At 36.4% G+C, this 21,036-nt stretch overlaps 1 protein-coding gene across 1 annotated transcript in view; it reads left to right on the top strand.

Annotated features, from left to right (window-relative positions):
- Nucleotides 1–2,438: 2,438 nt before the first annotated feature.
- Nucleotides 2,439–21,036, top strand: part of LOC129281652 (MOB kinase activator 1A-like) — a 36,638-nt gene continuing 18,040 nt past the window's right edge. Inside the window, exon 1 of the mRNA XM_064113500.1 lies at nucleotides 2,439–2,658. Within this exon, the coding sequence (XP_063969570.1) occupies nucleotides 2,648–2,658 (11 nt within the window). The 5' untranslated portion in view covers nucleotides 2,439–2,647. The remainder of the gene's footprint in view (nucleotides 2,659–21,036) is intronic.

Genomic DNA, 21,036 nt, shown 5'->3' with positions numbered 1-21,036 from the left:
GTTTTGTCAGACGTGTATCAATCAGATATGATTATTTACGTCTGGGACCGACCTTTAACGTCACCATCCGAAAGACGTGACCAGGGATCGAACCTCGAATCTCTGCATCAATTTGTAACTTCCCCACATAGCTTGGATTACAGGCGCACGCCACAACGCCCAGTGTGTGTGTATTTGAGTTATGTCAGACGTGTATCAATCAGATATGATTATTTACGTCTGGGACCGACCTTTAACGTCACCATCCGAAAGACGTGACCAGGGTTCGAACCTCGAACCTCTGCATCAATTTGTAACTTCCCCCACATAGCTTGGATTACAGGCGCACGCCACAACGCCCAGTGTATTTGAGTTTTGTCAGACGTGTATCAATCAGATATGATTATTTACGTCTGGGACCGACCTTTAACGTCACCATCCGAAAGACGTGACCAGGGCTCGAACCTCTGCATCAATTTGTAACTTCCCCGCATAGCTTGGATTACAGGCGCACGCCACAACGCCCAGTGAAGAGCAATTGTTTAAATCATGTACATGTAGTGTGGTTTGGTTATGGTTAGTGTTCTACTAATGAACTTTCAATCTAATGCAATTGAGCCATTTATCATTTATGGGTATTTCATTTTTTGTTACTAATTCTTTACTTGTTTCTCAAACTTATATATCACTGGAAAATGGTAAATGATTAAAAAGTACATTGCAAAAACAATAAAATTGTATTTATGCATATATTATGCAAATAAGCTGATCACATGATCCCAATTGAATACCAATTGAAACCAATTGGTTACGTTGTCTCAATTGAAAACAATTGGCTATTTGTCCCAGTTGAACCCAACTGGGCATTGGTGCCAAATAAAACCAATTTGGGGACCAAGTGGCCCAGTGGGTCCAATTAAAACGAGTCTGAACCCAATTGGGCATTTGCAGGGTCCCATTATAATTCCAGTTTGGGACCAATTTAAGACTAATTGAAGACACATTGGGACCAATTGGCCCCATAAGACATAAATTGGTCTTCAATTGGTCCCCTATTGAATTGTAATGGGGCCAGTTTGCCCAATTGAGACCAATAGTCCCTACAATAGGACCTCATTTGGTATCTAATTTGGACCCATCGGACCTATTAAAACCCATTGATACAAATTGAAACCAATTGAAAATTCAATGGGTATTGGTCTTCAATTGGCCCCCCGCACATTGAATTGTAATGGGGCAAGTTGGCCCAATTGAGACCAATAGTCCCTACAATAGGACCTCAATTGGTATCTAATTTGGACCAATCGGACCTATTGAAACCAATTGAATCCAAATTGAAACCAATTGAAAATTCAATGGGTATTGGTTTTCAATTGGTCCCCACATTGAATTATAATGGGGCAAGTTGGCCCAATTGACGCTACAATAGGATCTCAATTGGTATATCTAATTTGGACCCATTGGACCTATTAAAACCAATTGAATCCAAATTGAAGCAAATTGAAACCAATTGAAAATTCAATGGGTGTTCAATGGGTTTCAATTGGAATTTTGTCCTGGGATACAAGAACTGTGTTATTCTAAAATATGACTTGAGACTATTAGTTGCACCCAGCTGACTATGTCAATTTGACTGATTTGTTTTAAGAGTGTATAAACCCCAAATCTAATTGGCCTATTTTCATATCTCATTTATGAAATTATCGCGTTTGGGGGTCTTCAAATAAATATTTTATCAGATAAAACTTAATTTAATTTTACTAAAAAAATATTAATCAGAATGATTGATATCTTATGCATGGTTTCAGAGCACACACCGCTCCTCCTTTCTGAAGTTTCAAATTTAAACTTCGAACACTTTACATTAACTTTAATTCCCTATATTCATTTACATCAATTACCCTTTTTTCATCAATCTGATTGTTTTTCCCATTTTGCCTTTTCCCTAGTGTTTCTCTGCAAATCTAAAAGTTTTTTGTTACAGATGTCGGATAATAAGTCTTTAATTGACTTTTTAAATGAGGCCCCCACAGTATGAGATTTCAGTTAAATATTTTATGTAAATGGATTTTCTCTTTTTTTTTGGCATTGGAATATTGAAATGCATAATTGTACTAAATTTTGTTATGTTTGTTTTTTAATGAAATGTGGAAGTAAATGAATGAATCAATTGAATCAACCAATCAAAACATGAAGTGAAAACTATCTAAAAAAAAATTGATATACTTTTCGCTGTGGTAGTGATCAATTACGGTAGTATTACAATGTATTTTCTGAGATATTTTGTGGAAATGGAAATAAAGATTCGTTCATTCAAAAAAAAAATTCGCTAAGATTTTTATTTATTTTTTCAGTTTGCCAGTTACAATGTTCATTCCATATTTGGCTCACACAGGAAATATGCGACAGTTTCAGTATTTTTGCGTACGCCGTATATCGGATGGGCCGTGCGAGCGCACATTCCACAATATGCATATGCAGCGCAGATCAGAATAGCTATCTACAGGCGGCCGCGGATCGAAGAGACGAATATTGACACAATTTACCGGTATCACTCATTTGTTTCAAGTGATGTAGGATTAAAACTGACCCTTTGTTTGGCTTCATTTGCTGATGAATTTTTGTCCCCTCTTGCTGTTCTCCAATAAACATCACCGTGGCAGGGAAAATGAGTTTCTTGTAAGTATTGAAACTTGTCGAAACGACGATGTTTGGTTACCATTTACCGGTACTGGTACCGTACGTATTTACTGACAGAATGCGCCGGGAGAGTTAAGGGAGAGATGCAGTATGGGATGCCGGTGGCGCTGCGGGGGTGACGTTAACCAACTTAACGTTAGTGACTGGCCGGCTGGCCTGGCGGCTGGGGCCCGTTTCTCAACACCTTGGCAAGTTAGTCATGTCTTTATCTACCAACCACGGAGTTAGATCCAATCGTATTAAACCCGTTTCATTAAAATCTTCTAGACAGCTGGCAGCCGTCTGTTTCGAGAAGTTTTTTAACGTTAATTTTTTTTTTTAATTTCTCCTCGTACACAGAGATGGCTCGCTATCGTGCAGCCACCATGGCATTAGGGGGGTAACAATGCAAAATCCCCCCAACGGGGCTCATCGATTTTTGTCTTTATTTCACAAAAATATATAAAAAGAACTGGGCGCTAAAGCAGTTTCGCACCGGCCGATTACCAGCATACCGTACCTCATTAGTCTTGACGCAATGATGATGACTTTAAAAATAATGATATATACTTCTTCATCATTGACGTCTTGACACTCTTCCAGTAGGCGCAGAAGAGAAGCACCAAAACAAAGATGGATTTCCCTGGAAATCCATCTTTTAAGACATAAATGAATTTAAGTTTATGAATTTTATTGATTTCTACACCTTCCTAGCTACGCCTAATGCGTAAGAAGGTTTTAAAAATTTTCACTAGAAAAGTAAAAAAAAATTAAGGTTTTTGAAAAAGTAGCAAAATAGATCATGTTTATGTGCCAAAAATACATAGAAGAAATGGTACATGTAGGCCAACCTCGCTTAGCTGTACGTTGGACGGATTTAGTTAAGAAGTTAGACTTATGATGGTGTTGAGAAACGTGCTCCTGATATTTTATGATTCATCTGAAGTCTTATCTTAATCAATATATGCTTCATCAGACTAAGGTTAAATGCATCGAGTGCAGTTGTTTTTGGCGATGAATATACGAAAGCTGAGATGAAATGAATGTCTGTTTTCTGTGAGTTTGTGATTTATTATATAAGAAGAGCTTAGAGCGCTGTGGAGTGTTGTCTTTGGAGAAGACAAGCATGAATTTGTGATGATTTTTACCGCCTAGGGGCATGGTGGTCACAAAATAGTGTTGGGAATCTTTTGGAAAGTACAATCATTCGAGAATGCAAAATTTCATCAAAATTTGATTAAAATAAGATTACCTTTTAAACTTTAATAAAGTTTTGCTTAATTTAATGTGCAGATCCTAGTCGGTACATGCAAATGAGGGGAGAGATGACGTCATCCACTCACTATTTTTTATATTTGAAATTAAAATGTGAAATATTTCTCCTCATTGCCATGTGAAACTAATTTGTTAAGTTTTATTCCTCCATGAACATATGAATTGCCATTGTTTTAACAATCGTAATAATCAATCTAGTCTTTTGAGTTTGGCAGTTTCATGTAATTGTCAGATTTCACAAACTTATACTATTTTGTACTATGTACATGTATGGAGTCAATGGACATACTATTATTTGTAAACATATTGTTTTTCAGTATCCTACATACTCTATCATGTACTGTACATTGATAATACCTTCTTCTGATATTGATTTTATGAATAGTCTTTGAGTTTACTATTGTTATAGTTGAAAAATCAACAGGCGCTCAGGTAGAACAGAGAGAGAGAGAGAGTGACACACACACACACACACGCACAAAGGAGTGTGCTTCTGCATATTGTTCTACATTGAAAAGAAATAGAAAGTGGCATTTTTGGTTGTGGTTTACAATAATAGGCCTCCCATTTAGACTTGTGGTTTGGCCACTTTCCATTCTGAATCATAAAGAGATTTTAAAAATGTGCACACAAGATGTATTACATGTACATGTAGGCCTACATGTACATGTCCATGAAAATGTAAGATTAGAATGGGAATCTTGCATGAATTTGCATCATATAATAAAGATTCTTCCAGTAGCTTGTTGAAAACTTACCAAGTACATGATGACCTCAATCTTTAATATTCTCTGAAACTAATGGCAGAACCTGTATTTTTTAGCTTTTAAAATTCTTTTTATTGTACTAACACTGAAAAGTACATGTACATGAAAATTATGTAGTATGTACCATGGGGTTGAGCACTGTAAGTTTACAAACTTAAAAATGTCCAGAGGCTAGAGGCCCACTCCACCATCTCTCCCCACCCCCCCCCCCCTTTGTAAATGCACCCATGGTGGGTGTACTTTATCCGTTACACCTTCTGATAAACTACGTACATGTTACAATCACATGTAGAAAGATTTGCTTATAAAGTACATTTTACAAAAATTTAATCTAATTTCATTACATTTTTAGTGATTTTTGTATTTGAAAACAACATTCCTGTGGCCCATGTCACAGGTGTTTGTTCCCACAAGATTATGTAATCATTATTTGACTTATTGTTTGCCCTACAACCATGTAGAGTAGGCCTACTTTGTTTGAATAAGGACAGTGTCATGCTGTTCATTGTCAGATGGACCTTATTGACATTGTCAATTTTACATGGACATACACCTGTACAAACAATGGTGGGTCATTTTGATACATTTGTGAAATGTGAATGTTGAGTTGGGGCCTGGGGGGGGGGGGGGCACTGTCATGGTAGCTGAACATACAGAACTGTATGCAGTACACACACTGACAGACTTGAATACAAAATACCAATTGGCTATATGGTCAGTCCTTCATTTCTTTTAAAACCTCCGACAATGCATTTTCTGTACGTGAATTATTTTTTCAGTATACACACGTATATAATGATTAATACATATGTAGCTGAAAATCATACTGTAGAATTGTAATGGACAGTTACTATTCAATATTAAATTACATATTTGTAATGCTCAGGAGGCCCTATGATAATAAAAAGTCTACCATTGGAGATAGACTTGTGCACAGTAGCACCTGGGCCCGGTCTTACAAAGAGTTACGATTGATCCAATCAATCGTAACTCCATGGTAATCCATCAGTGACATAATTTTTTCTACAGGAAATTTAAATTGTCAAGAAATCAATTAATTTATGGATAGTTCATATCTAGGAAAATTTTTGAACAAACATGCATTTCATATGTTGACTTTGCTGACTTTCCATAATTGCGGTTGATCGGATCAATCACAACTCTTTGTAAGACAGGCCCCAGGGAATCGGTAGCACCAAGAAGGAAATGCTGGTACTTTGATTGAAAGAGTAGCCTAAGTCTAATCCCATCTTCTGTAGTATATTGTATGATGGATGTGAAAAGGAATGTCTTACACAATAACACAAGGCTCCACATTAACTTTTTTTGGTGGTGGCCCGTTCGGGCCACCAAAACCTTCAAATAATTTTTTTTGGTGGCCCGATATTAAAGTTTGGTGGCCCGAAAAATATAAAGAAAAACATTAAAAATGAATAAATGGGTATAAATGGTTTAACCACTGTCCAAAAAAATGAAAGAAAATAATAACGGCAAAAAAAAGGTGTGAGAAAATTCCTTCCCTATATTTGCCATAATGTTGGAAAAATTTACATTTCATATTAATGAAATGCCTTCCCAAAGTATTTACTTTCTTAAGAGTTGTTTAAGAAGTCATTTATAAACAAGAAAGAAAGTAACTGTCTGTTTATTTTTGGCTAGAAAAGACCAGAAAAGACCCAGCTTCGAAAGAAACCAAGTAACAACATACATACAAATGCACACGTGGGACTGTAATGTACTCACCTATGTGTTTTCATTTAGAAATCGGTCATGATTCCTCTTTTTTAATGCTTGCAAATAATCAGGATATACCAGATTTTAGCAAAAAAAAAGCAACATTTCGTATTGCAGCTCCCTGAAACTGAATAGGCTGCTAACGCACAGCTGCTTCAAGCATGCAAAGCTCACGCCAGCCGGCCGGCACGGCCGGCTGGATAAAAGCTACTTAATGCTATAGCGGTAGGCCAACTTTGTGTGTGTGTTTGTGTGTAGATCAACAAAAAGGGCGCATGATGAACTGGCTTGCAATTTGAAATGTAGAAAGTTGATAAATGCGTGCAAAATGGGGAGAAAAATTGCGCTATTCTGAAAATTATTGGTTGCCCGATTCGGGCCACCAAAACTTAATATTTTTCAATAATGGTTGCCCGAGGTGAATTTCTGGTGGCCCTGGGCCACCGGGCCACCGCTAATGTCGAGCCTTGTCTTACATAATATTGTATTTCATGGCATTTATGAATTAAATTTTAAATAAATGTGAGGCATGACTGGACCAATTTTTGTAGAAACTTACATGAAATAAAGAGATTGTAAATTAACACTTGTGTGACAGGTGTGATGGAAACAGGAAAAAATACAATTAAAAAGGTTTTATAGGCCTAATTACATGTATTTTGTTTTCATTTTGATTGTAAATTAACTCAACAAGCGAAGAATATGAGCCTCGTGAGGAAACTTTTAAAGCTTTTCTTTTTACATGTGTTTTGTTATGAAATAATTTCGTACATGTAGGATTATTAAAGTGTCTAAAGTGCATTTATTAAAGGGGAATCCAACCCAAATAAAAACTTGTTTCTATAAGAAAGAGAAAAATCAGACAAGTTGATAGGTGAAAGTTTGAACAATATTGGACAAACAACAAGAAAGTTGTGAATTTTTAAAAGTTGTAAATATTGGTAATCACTATACCCATGGAGACTTCAAATTGGCCGCATATGGGATGTCATAGTGATGTAAGGCAAGGACTACTCTTCTATGTACTCCAATACATATTATGGCTAAAATGTCATTTTTCCCCAAAGTTTTTTTTCAAATTATATTTTTCTTTCATGAGGACATAAAACAATATACTACCTGGGTTATATTTAGATTACTGCCCAAGGGGAATGGGTACTTAAGAGAAAACCACATATCCCTAATAATAAAGTACATGGCCTATGGGAAAGTTGTTCTTGCCCTTTGTCATAATTTACTTACCCAGTTGCCAATTTGAAATCTACATACTATTAGTGATCTCAATTTTAAAGCAGCTATAACTTTCTTATTGCTTGTCCGATTTCTTTCAAACTTTCACCATTCTGTTTAATTTATTTTTCTCCTTCCCAACACAACATTTTATGGCCAAGGCTGGATTCCCCTTTAAAGAAATATAAGGGGAACCATTTCTCATTTAAATGTACAAGTTGTAGCAATCAAATTCATATTTTCACAAAGAATCAATGTGATATATTGTAAAGAATCAGGTATTATTTTCATTGACAATTTCTTTCTGAAAACTTAAATAGACAATCTTTAAATTGCAAAAAAATTTTTTTTTCTTCAATTAACCTGTCTCCTACATGTAGTATTATGTCAACAGTTATACAGTATACATTTGTACACATTTATTCTGTTTGACGTCAGTACTCGGGCAGACATACATGTATTGTAGACCCTAATGCCAATAATGCATGCCCCTATTCCATTTTCATTAGGAATTGCCTTCAGATATAATTGAATATTCATGTGCCCTTACCCAGTGCCATCATCATTCATTCTAGATTAACCTTTTCATTGTTACTTTACAAGCGACAAGGGCCTGGTTGCATAAAGGGTTGCAATTGAATGCCAAATCAATGTCACCAACCAATCATGGTCACTGCTGCATCATGTGTAATAAATAATATGTGCAACATTTGTATAGCGCTTAATTCAAGTGTTTCTAAGCGCTGCATACTATTACCCCGGCTTTAGCACGGCTACCCTTTATCGGGCGCATCGAGCATTCAAGGAATTTCTTCCTACCGGGTACCCATTTACTACACCTGGGGCGAGAGTGGCAAATGTAGATAAACGCCTTGCCAAAGGACGTTAGTGCTGCGGTGGGATTTGAACCCCGGACCTTGTGGTTCAAAGTCCGAAGACTTATCCACTGAGCCACAACACCTCTACTGTAAATGGTTTGTCATGCTAGTACCCACTTTCAATGATTCAGAATCATTGTTTGAAATTTGTAATTTTATGTACATGTACATGTACATGTAAATTGGCAATTCGTCTACTGCCAACTCGTCCACTCACCACATGGTCTACTTTCAGTTTAGTCTAATGCCACTCCGTCCATCAAACTTTCGTCTTACGACCATTTGGTCCAATAATGATTTGGTCCAATCATCACTTCGTCTAATCACCAGTTTGTCTATGACCGTTTTGTCATACACGTATCTATTATATTTTCATTCATTTCGCCCAATTAACACTTAGACCAAATTAGACCAAATGGTGAGTGGACAAAATGGCAATTAGACCATGTGGATAGTGGACAAACTGATGGTAGACCAAAAAATAGTAGACGAGTTGGTAATTGGACGAATTGGCATTAGACCAACTGAAAATAAACCGATTGCACATCTTATAAACCAGGCCCAAACAACCTAGACCATGGACTAATGGACTTTAAAACAATAGGATTACATGTCATTCTTTATTTTCCTTTAACACACATATTCACTGGTAAAAAGTATTAAGGGATACTCTAGGCTAAAAAATAATGTGAATAGAGTAGAATTAATCTGGCAAAATATGTGAAATTTCATGAGAATCTGATGAGAAATGGTGTAGTTATCAAGTTTGCATTAATTTGGTAGGGTTCCTTTCTCTACATGAATCTAGGGCATTTGTCTCTGGACAGCCCATTCTACAGGTAACCCAAGTACAGTGTACGCACAGTGCTCATGTATCTTGCCTAATACTACCGGTGTGACCTTTGGTACTCATTGTTTACCATGCACTTCAAAATTTGCGCTATTTTGTTGTCCACTCCAATATTTTCCCCTCTTGATAAATGTCTTAACTCTTATACACAAAAGAAAATAAATGCTATACCTGTCAAGTGTGATGTATGGGCTATTTTACCCATTTATTTTTCTCATTCTTCTCACTGCTTATGACAATGGTTGTGAAACCGCAATGGTTGGCATTTGTTGTATGATCACCAAGGTGCTTCTGTCTGCACACATCTGCCAACCGGAGATGCGGAATCGAGCTCAATTTTGGAACGATTGCTAAAAGGGCACATCTCATGAAAATTCAGAGGAAATTTGATATTTGAATAGCACCTAAAGTAGATTCACAGTGTCTGTTGGAGACACTTTTACTTAATAGAAAGTGATCAGTCTCTAAATTGGATGACTGTGGAATGGGGATTGTATGTTAATGACAGCTTTCTGACTGAATTGTGTGTTGATAATTATGCTGAGTCTTACATTATCGACAGTTGCACTGCTCTCAGCGAATAATTTACTCTCCATGACTACATGTGCATGTATTGGCATATTTTATTCTTTTGCCCCCCCCTTCTATCTGTTAATAATCATCTACATGTACCCTTCGTTATTTTGTTTTACTTGTATCATGTACATGTATCTCTTTAAAAAAAAAAAATTCCGAAATCTATCTAGTCATCTAGAACCGGTGTGTTAGCTCAGTTGGTAGAGCGTCCGTCTCACAACCGGGAGGTCGGGGGTTCAAACCCCGGCCGCGTCAGACCAAAAGACGTTAAAAGATGGGAGTTGCTGCTACCCTGTTTGGCGTTCAACGATTCAAGCGATAGAGCCTCGTCGATCTGGCGCTGCACAGCGGCTGCCAGGCCCACGATAAATTGGGCAAAGCAAATTTTTTGAGTATTTCATTTCATGTCTACTTCGAACAATAAATTATGGATTTTCATCATTTTTTTTCATTTTTCGTCATAGAAAATTATTGCCTACCTGGTTTATTATACATTGATCTGAGTCATCAGACTATAAAATGAAACTAAATGGAATACATTATAATCATTTGAATTTGAAGTGTACTTTGTAAATGAATATAATATTGCACTATCATTTTATATCTATAGTTTGTTTCACTTCGTATACTATATACGTGTACCTCTTGGCTCTCTTCTTTTATGGTTGTGTGATTATAGTATTGCGTCTTGCGTAATCTCATAACAAAAGCAAGAGGTCTGGATGAATAGTAGTTGGAAAGTCTAAAATCTATGAATTCTTGAGAAATCCTATTATTTTGGTGGTTTCTAATTACCATCTGCAGACAGAACAGAGTCCTTTATAGTCTGAGAGCCTTACATTTAAATTCTAGACCTGTTCAGCTTATCCTATCCTCTTAATATCTTGATAAACTTCATGTAATCATTTTATAGTTACAGTCACATTTCGTATTTGAGGAGAAAAAAAAAAGATCTACAAACTGAGCCATCAGTCATCTTGCCATCAGTCATCTGAGCCATCAGTCACCTTTACCCGACCGATCTGTCTTGTCTGATGAATATGAATTCCTGTACAGTTCACTGCAAGCCTGATGAAATTGGATGACTTCAGGCCAACAAAAATATATATACAGGACAGAGGGCACCCCCAAAAATAAATAAATGGAAACAAAAATAAAACTGCAGCCCTGATTGTTTTGATGCAAAAGAGCCCCTGTAAAGTGCTCCTGGTTTCAATTCAAAGTGTCATTTGGAATTAACACGTACGTGAAAAATAATCTTGTGAAAAGAATTTTTTACCCTGATAAAAATTTATGTTATTAATACATGTACATGTACTTGTACTGTACAGTGTAAGTGAATACCATCACAGAATGCACTCCTTCATTTTGGGGGTTAAATGTAGACAACAACACTACAACGTTCGGCGAGTCCAGAGAAACAAAACTTTATTGAATGTAGTATTATATCGCCTCACTTTACAATTAACACCATAGAACCTGAACACTTTAAATGTGTTAATTTTCTGATGGGGTTCACTACCTTTTGAGGACCACTTTAGGCCTACGTCTGCATGATGAAGGTGTATCATGAAAGAAAAAAGATGTAGAGTGTTGATATTCTAAAGTTTGCAAATCCCATTTATTTTTAATTTTTGCCTCCAATTTTCCTGAAAAGTACAATCCTTCAGTCCATACAGTACATCATCCTCATTAATTATTTGTGTTTATGATTGATGTGTTGATTACTTGTATGGTTGTGTTTTGTATTTTCCTATTTTTTTTATAACAAAGGCCAGGAAGAGACCTGTGTATGGGCATAAATCATTCCCTTTTGGACTTGATTAATACTGTATCTTCTTTCTTCAATGTGATCATTTTGAACGGGTTTAACCATCATTGCCTTCAGGTCTTTTCATTTCCAACGCTATTGTCATCATTTTCCTCTCAATATTAATAACAGTGGTTATACTTTATAACACAAGCAGTTCTTTTTAAGCCAGTCAATTGCGCCCCCATGATCATGAAAAAAAAAACTCAAACAAGTATTGTATTTTTAATAATAATAATAATAATAATAATAATGTAGGGTATTTATATTGCGCACATATCCACCTTGTTAGGTGCTCAAGGCGCTCCTATATTACCCGGCTAAGCTAGGCGTTCATAGCGCACACAGCTTTTTAAGGAATTATTTCCTACCGGTACCCATTTACCTCACCTTGGTTGAGTGCAGCACACTGTGGATCAGTTTCTTGCTGAAGGAAATTACGCCATGGCTGGGATTCGAACCCACGACCCTCTGTTTCAAAGTCCAAAGACTAATCCACTGGGCCACAACGCTCCACAATGATGCTAGCCTACATATTAAAATGAATTTAAAAAAATTGAATTTACACAACAGCACTGGATGATTAATTACATGGTTTTCCCAAATTTACCCCTGTGGATAGAGGGGGAGGGGGGGGGGGGGACCTATAGACTGGTTCAGGTTAAGACCAGAATCATAAAATAACCTGATTTTAGGCAAGATCCAAAGTTTGCCAGTAATTGCCATAATTTTTTGTCAAAGGGTATAAACTTTACACATGTACCTGCACTTTGTTTGTATTCCCCCCCCCCATCAGTTACAGTTGTTGGCTTGTAAAAGCAAGGAGATATCACTCTATATAAAACCCACTCATTTCATTCAATGTGTGAGGGACCTCCAATAAACAACTTGTAAGGTCTGTATGCACCAATGCATCAATATAGATTGGTTGTTTTATTTGTGTGGCGTGACGGAGTTCCAGTACAATGGAGGTAAACAAAATCTTACGAGGCTCAATGAAGAGGGGCAATACAGCCACACAGCAGCCTAGATGTGAAGTCTGCTCTGTTCTTGGGTGTTGACAACCCCCACAGACTTTCAAAACACCAATGATCATAAGGCGGTTTCAAACCGCCTCGATCACAAGAATCCCCGTTAAATTACGAGAACATTTTTATGCTAAAAAATACCCATTGATTATTCCTGCATTCACACCGCCCCGAAACATACCCTTCGGGATAAATTCCTGAAGTTAGGAGCATGCGCAGAATGGTCTAATAAGTAGGCAAGGCGTGAGATTCAAAACCACTAGCCCAGCAGCCACCCACAGCACCCGCGCCCAACGACACGCTGGGCTAAAAGTTCCCGTAAATTGCTTTCACATTGCCAAAATACCTGCGACCTTGGAAAAATCCCCGCGAAAGTTCTCGTAATTTCGCCAAGTACCTACTATTTAGTGGGTATTTTCTTTCGGGGAAATTACGCGTAGTTTGCTTTCACATTACCAAAATACCTGGTATTTTCTGATCGGGATAAATTTCCCGATCAGAGAATACCTGGAAGTGACGAACTTCGAGGCAGTCTGAAACCACCTAATGAAAAGGGACCATACAGCCATACACTGCAGGAGCCTCGAACTGAAGTCTGCCCTATTCTTGGGTATTGGCAACCCCCACAGACTTTCAAAACACCAATGATCATATTGGGAATGAATTTTGTATGTGGATGAACTTGCCACGGGAGTATTCATTACTATTGATGCATTCATGAATGATCGTGGAACGATGTGATGACATGCAAATATGCAGGTGTAAAGCTCAAGCCATGTTTCTATGCTGATATTAAATTATTAATAGTATTGGGAGGTTAGGTTGATATGGGGACTCATTCATTGATCAATATGTACCCCAAAGAAAATAAAAATCAAACAAGAAATCTTTACTGGTAATTCCAAAAATTAATACTTATTTCTGTGGCTCTCATTCTTTCAAAATGTCATCTGCCGAGCGTTGGAACGACTTGCATGATATTGTGAAACAAGCTATACTGAAGAATTATTTAAGTTCCTTTTGAAGAAATTCCTTTTTTTTTACACATACATCATTGATTATACGCTCCTCTTTAAACAGGTTTTTCATTATCTTCTTTTCCTCTATTAAAAGTGCATAGAGACGTGATCTTATCACTGTGATATGTGCTATATGCTTGTAAGCAATGTTTATTATTATTATTTCTTATTTTATATGCAAGTGTACCTGATTTTGAGATCTAAAATTTCATTGCTCCTCATTATTGTACATGCCATCAGACTGGCTAACAAAAATTGTCTTGTGAAATTTAACACATGTTTGCTCGCTACATGTGTATTGAAGCTTTCACTATCAACACTACACTATGATATGAATGATAAAGGATTCATATCCATTTGCTTGTATTTACAGATTTAAACCCATTTTGAACAAGAGTGGCTTTATAAATTTTATCCTAGCACTCTATTTGATTTGAAAGCATATGTACATGTACATGTACCTTCAATATGCTGAATAATATTTTCCGAATACAATACTGTTGTACGCTGGATGCATCAAGCATCCCTCTATGATATTATTACATCCTCTATTATTGAAATGACTCAGTTTCTATACCAGGTAAACTGTGCCACACCCAATAATGAGCAAAGTAAAGAGTGCTTTGCAATGATACCAGGATATGACATGGGTAATGTCCATTGCCTTGTGTCCTTAACAGTTGTCTCCTTTAATACTAAATATATTTCTTTTGAAATTATTATTGATATTCGTGTATAAGTACTGTTTGTACAATGTAGTTGTGTCCTGATTTCTTGATTGTGCATTTTTTGTAAGTCTCTCCTCATCCTTTATACTTGTTTCCGCTTGTCACTCGTCCATTTCTCTTTGATTAGCACATGAACATTGCATCTGACATTTTTTATTTACAAGGTTTTTTGTTTAATTATACCTGTGCGGGCAGATAGCATATATAACCCGGACTTTGCAACATTAGTTATTCAGTGTAGATTGAATTATACATCTGGCTGAAATATAGAATTCTGTTTCCCTTGAGCTTCTGCGAATATTATGCAATAGGCTGAGACGTCATTTCACCTTTTATGTTACTTTTCTTTGTGTCCCTGCGAACTTTCAATGTCTCATTCTTTTTACTGATCTTCTTAAAAGTTCATAGTAATGTGTGTCAGGGACAGGGAAGTTGAAAGCATATGTAGATACAGTGTAGCTTTTATCATTAAACAAGGATACAACACGTCTTCGACATACCATCCTTCAATACGTCACAAATGATTTAACTTTGCAATACATTCATCTTTCTAATCGGAATTTGTCACAGAGAAATACACAAAACTGACAAAATTGAAAGACAAGAGTCTTAACCAATAGACCATGATGCCCCCATTTGATTTGAAGTACTTTATGTGATTAGAAGTATGATTCAATGTACTTCCAATATTGTTCCATCTTAGCTTTGCTGATTCGGTGAAAGGTTAAAAACAATTCCAGGCAAAAGAAAATGAGAAAGCAGGTAAATGTTTTTACATCCTTAAAGAGTATCTCAGAACTCTTTTATTTCTAAAACCCAGCCAACCATATTGATTTTGAAATATGATGTTCTACTTGTCTGTGATTAATTTAAAACGAAAATAGGAATTTGAAAAAATGCTGTACATAGTCTTTGATTAGTTCTCTATTTTAGGGATACACGGTCATGTTGTTGTGTGCTGTTGCCATGGCAATAACCATGCGTACACAGTACACACTGCATGTACAGTACATCTCCAGTCTGCAGCCATCACACAGATGGAGGATCAGAGGAAAAAACCTCTGTTAATTTGGTCATTCAATCGTCAAAACCATTCTTGGGCATAATTTGTGGCTCTCTCACCGTCTATGGTACACTCTACATGGAAATGAGAGAAATAGTGTAGAACATACATGATATTTGATGGTACATTAAAGCAGACATACATTTACAAAGGCCTGCTCTACATGCAATTCAGCAGATTTCAATGCAAATTGTTCATGGTAGAAGCATATTATTCGCCTGATTAATGATCCACCTGCATGCCTAGCAATGAATTGTCCTTACCTTAGTCCTTTACCCAATGATTATTTTTTTTACCTCCAAGGCCTTTTGATATATTAAGTCAGGGATAAAGCCCTCGAATCATAGCTTTTTAATACAGAAAGTCAGAAACTAATTCTGATTATGTTTTTTTTTTTCATACCATCATCATTATGAACATTTATGTTCAATCCTCTTTTCAGTTCTATAGTTTGTACCATATATTTTTGCACAGACTTCCTCAAGGATTCTAAATGGTATTCTCTCCAATTTATGAATGAATATGATCTTAAGAAAACACCAACTTCTTAAATTTATTATTTTTTAGAATTAAAATAATACTCTTGATGTAATAAATGTATGTAGGTTGTGGTAAAGCATTGAAATTTTGATTTTTATTATGATTATTTTATTATTATAATTGTTTGGCGTCACCTGTGCCTGGGAGGCGAAAAGCGAACTGAATCACTATGACCCGCAGGTCTCTCCCGATATAACTGATGGGGGGAATGCAGGTGGACCACTACACCGGGGTTTCCCCCTACTCTTATACGAATAGTGCAGTGGGTTCTTAACGTGCAAAGGTGGTGACTCTCCTCTACACGGGGCCTCCATTTAACGTCCTATCCGAGGGACTGAGTGTTTTCCATTGTAACATAGCCTGCATGATCTGCATCTATATTTTGGAAATATATATTTCTTTTTATCATTGAATAGTGATTTCAACACTTTAAAAAAATGGTCCTTTATTTTAAAGTCAGGAAAAATGAATTAACACCAATTATTATGCAGTTTTATATCTCTGAACTGTTTAGATGTGCCTCAATAGTGCATGGACTTGTAAAAAATTGGAGAGCTTGCTTTAATATTCAAACAGTACACAGATTTTGAGGGGAAGTTCACTCTAATCTTTCCAATTGTAAAGGCGAGAGAAGAGGGCTTGCTTTATCAATAGTACACAGATCTTGGGGTGAGTTTTACTCTAATGATCGTTCCAAACGTATAAAGTTGAGAGAAGATGAGGGTTGATGAATGGTTCTGATTTGTCATCTGATCTTAGAGGTATCCAAGGAATCCAAATGTAGCCCAGATTGCTTTCTCATTAATTAGGAGATCATGGTGGGAGTGGGAGGCACCACTCCGGGGGAATGTTCCATGAAGCATCTTGACAGTGATTTTTACTGACAAATTTGCTCTGAGCCAATCAGATGCAAGGATGTCAGTAGCTTATAACAAATAGTCAGTGAATATCAATGATTATTTGTTTAATGAAATGCTTCGGGGTCATACATTACATGTAGCTTGGGCTTTTAACGTGCTCATATTTGCTTATAGTATTGCCCATACCTCAAAATCTCCTTGCCCATACTATCTTTGGGGCCAATTAAAGCCTTTAGCCCCCAGTGATGGTACTGGAGTTTGCATAGGCCTATTGTACATTCCATAAAATACACTGGTTTTTGCAAGAGTAGGCTTGCCTAAAAAAAAGTCAGAAAGTGTAATATTTCATTATGACTTTAAAAAAAAACTGTTTTGTGTTAAAACTGCATTTGAATCAAAGTCAACAAATTAATTTTCGTACTTGTATGTACATGTATAACAGCAACTAATGCAAGACGTGATGTGGTATGCGACAACACATTGAACCCAATGTCAAAATATGTCAAGCAATAATTATTTATTGCAACTTTGTGTTATAAGTTCTGGAATCAAATCCTGTTCAGTCAGTTTATTTTGAGATTATTTGTTAAATTTTAATACCGTTCAGGACAAGCAATAGTCATTCATGTACATTTTAGTGCTCAATCGGTTTTACTGTTGTTGGAACTTTTTAATATGAATATATTTTTCAGAAACATTGATTGTGGTTTGATATTTCATTTGGTGCAATGTTGAGGGTTCTTAAACCTCACCGAGGTATTTTTTTCTGTGATTGGTGATGCATTATTGCTTCTTTGATATACATGTACGTGTATCTGTTTTCATTGGGCTTTTGACCTCTTCTTTTTGACATCAGAAGATAGCCAAAGCGGCATAGCCCATTGGACCATCAGTACAAGTGCATTGTTAGAGATCCCTGTCCGTGTGGTGATTGGGTATATGATTTCTGTACTGGCTTTGATGTAAGGGATAGCCTCTGGCCAAAATAGCAGATTAGATGACTTCATTTGAGGTCATTGACCACTCTTTGTGACCGCGCATTGTCTCAAAGCCTCTTTTCAACCTAGAAGATCACTTGAAATTTAATTATAATTTTCACCTTTAATGTTAAAGAAAATGCATTTACTGACCAGCAGTGAAGTCTGGAGTTTATTTTTATTTTGATATCTTTGCTCCTGTGAATGATAAAGATTAAGTGGAAATTTTAAGCGAAATGTTAAAATGTCGTAGCTTCCTTTCTGATTTTCCTTACAATCCTATCATGATGAAAACAGTGTTATTGCTTGTTTGAATGTCCCTGGTGTGGACAATTGACATTTAAGATGGCCTTATCATCCTGGTTTGAATGAGGGCTGTAGGGAGGGAAGGGGGGGGGGGGGATAGTGTTCAAATCATGAAACTAGTAGACCCAACATTATATGAACATGATAAAAACTAGCAATGTATAGGTCTACAACGTACATGTATTGCTGGTAGCATGATGAAAGTTGTACCTCTATGAAACGATGCAGGGCACAACATTACAGTGGCATCCAAGACACATGGGCCCAAAGATTATAATGTGAGGTCTCAAAATTGAACAGTTTTATCATAAGGTTTTAATACATGATCAGCATCCAGATCTACTTTAGACCCCTTCATATATAAAGCTTCGTGTACATGAGAGACCTGGGGCCCGTCTTACAAAGAGTTACGAGTGACCCAATCAATCGTAACTCCATGGAAATGCATCAGTGTCATAATTTTTTTCTACAGGAAATGTGCAAAATGTCCATTGTAAACAAAGGAGAACACACCAAATTTTCAATAAATAATGAATTTTTGGATATACATTCATATTTAGAATTTTTTTGGAACAAACATGCATTTTACATGTTTAATTTGCTGGTTTTCCATAGTTGCGATTGATCGGATCAATCGCAACTCTTTGTAAGACGGGCCCCTGAATTCATATCTACAGGGTATATCAGTTTTAGAAGTTTACTGACTTTTGTTTGGATCCCCAAAGTGATCTGATCCATGGAGCATTCAGTGGAAAGTTCAACAATAGTGACAAGATACATACAATGAATGGTGTTAGGGTTTCCGCACTGAAGCTCCTTGCTGTGTGTGGATGTTGAGATGCTGTGATCGCTTTTAAAGCACCATGCTTAAAGGGGAATCCAGCCTTGGCCATTAAATGTTGTGTTGGGAAGGAGAAAAATAAATTAAACAGAATGGTGAAAGTTTGAAAGAAATCGGACAAGCAATAAGAAAGTTATCTCTGCTTTAAAATTGAGATCACTAATACTATGTAGATTTCAAATTGGCAACTGGGTAAGTAAATTATGACAAGGGGCAAGGACAACTTTCCCATAGGCCATGTACTTTATTATCAGGGATTTGTGGTTTTCTCTAAAGTACCCATTCCCCTGGGGCAGTAATCTCAATATAACCCAGGTAGTATATTGTTTTATGTCCTCATGAAAGAAAAATATAATTTGAAATAAAACTTTGGGGAAAAATGACATTTTAGCCATAATATGTATTGGAGTACATGGAAGAGTAGTCCTTGCCTTACATCACTATGACATCCCATATGTGGCCAATTTGAAGTCTCCATGGGTATAGTGATTACCAATATTTACAACTTTTGAAAATTCATAACTTTCTTGTTGTTTGTCCAATATTGTTCAAACTTTCACCGATCAACTGGTCTGATTTTTCTTTTCCTTATAAAATTAAGTTTTTATTTGGGTTGGATTCCCCTTTAAAGAGAAATGTGTGCATTTTTTTTCTTATCCAATATTTATGTTACTGTACAGAAGTTGCATGCCTGAGACTGTATTCCCAAATTCTCTGTAGTATGGCATACTGTGTCTGATTGTGATGTTAGTTTTTTTTTGACAACCTGGGTCCTGAGACACAAAGCTTTAATATAATTGCGACTGATTGATTTTCAAAATTGATTGTATATTGCTGTCATTGATTTGCAATCAATCATAAAACAATTGTTTTGCAATCAATTGCTACACTTTGTGTTACAGATCCCTGTGCTTCAAAACTTCATTAAAAATACTCGCAATTTTTTCACATTTGAACACCCAATTTTTAAAAAAAAAGAAACTGCAACAATAAACAGATGTATTATAGCGCCGTAAAAATATTATGGTGATTATCATCAACCTTTGATTTTCTTATGTAAAGTGTATTTTTAATGGTTCTTCAGAAACCTCGTATAAATATCCGCTCATAAAAAAAAAACATGATCCTTTCCGGATTTATCAAAGACAAGTTTTTACCCACCTCCAGACATATTGATCACTCACAATTTAATCACATGAACATCTCCAACCTCCCAGCTCTGGAGGTGTGTCTTATTTGGAACTTATCTGTGGGGTGGGGGATGGCGGATGTACTTTCCTCCCCCCTCCCAAAAAAAAAGTTCCATGACCAAGGGAAAATAAGTAGGGGAACTGGAAAGGAAAAAATATGGTATACATGTATGATACGACATGTATTTGTTGAACATTATATCAGATTCTATTAAAAACTTTGATTTTCATTCTATTTATTGGTCAAAATTTTTGGCACGTTCTGTTTGCTCACCCACAACTTTTTGCAAATTTTTCCCCGTATTGCCATGATGTTCTTTTCCCTCTATTCCTTTAAAAAAAAAATCATTATGCCACTAGTGTAGATAACATAACGCACGTGGTTCTGCAATGGAAACAAAGCATGTGGAAACGAATGGAATGACAGGAAGCGGTGTGCAGGGCTAAAGATTATTTTCATTTCAAGTTCAAATGTCAGGAAAATTATCTCCAACGCCTGAGGGATAGCATCCTCATAACACAAGTTTGGAAGGAAAGAAGCTCATTGTGGGCTGTGAAGATATTGGTATTAGTATCATTGAGGCATCAATGTTGAGATGAATGTCGCGATTGAAAAAATGGGAGTCCTACATACGTGTACATTTCCTTGAAATGTTGAAATCAAGAAATGAAATCAAGAAACTGGGTCAATACAACTAGATGAGTC

This window comes from Lytechinus pictus, chromosome 18, assembly GCF_037042905.1.
Source record: "Lytechinus pictus isolate F3 Inbred chromosome 18, Lp3.0, whole genome shotgun sequence".
Taxonomy (NCBI): domain Eukaryota; kingdom Metazoa; phylum Echinodermata; class Echinoidea; order Temnopleuroida; family Toxopneustidae; genus Lytechinus; species Lytechinus pictus.
Note: the sequence above shows the minus strand (reverse complement) of the source record. Positions and strands in the feature narration are given on the sequence as shown.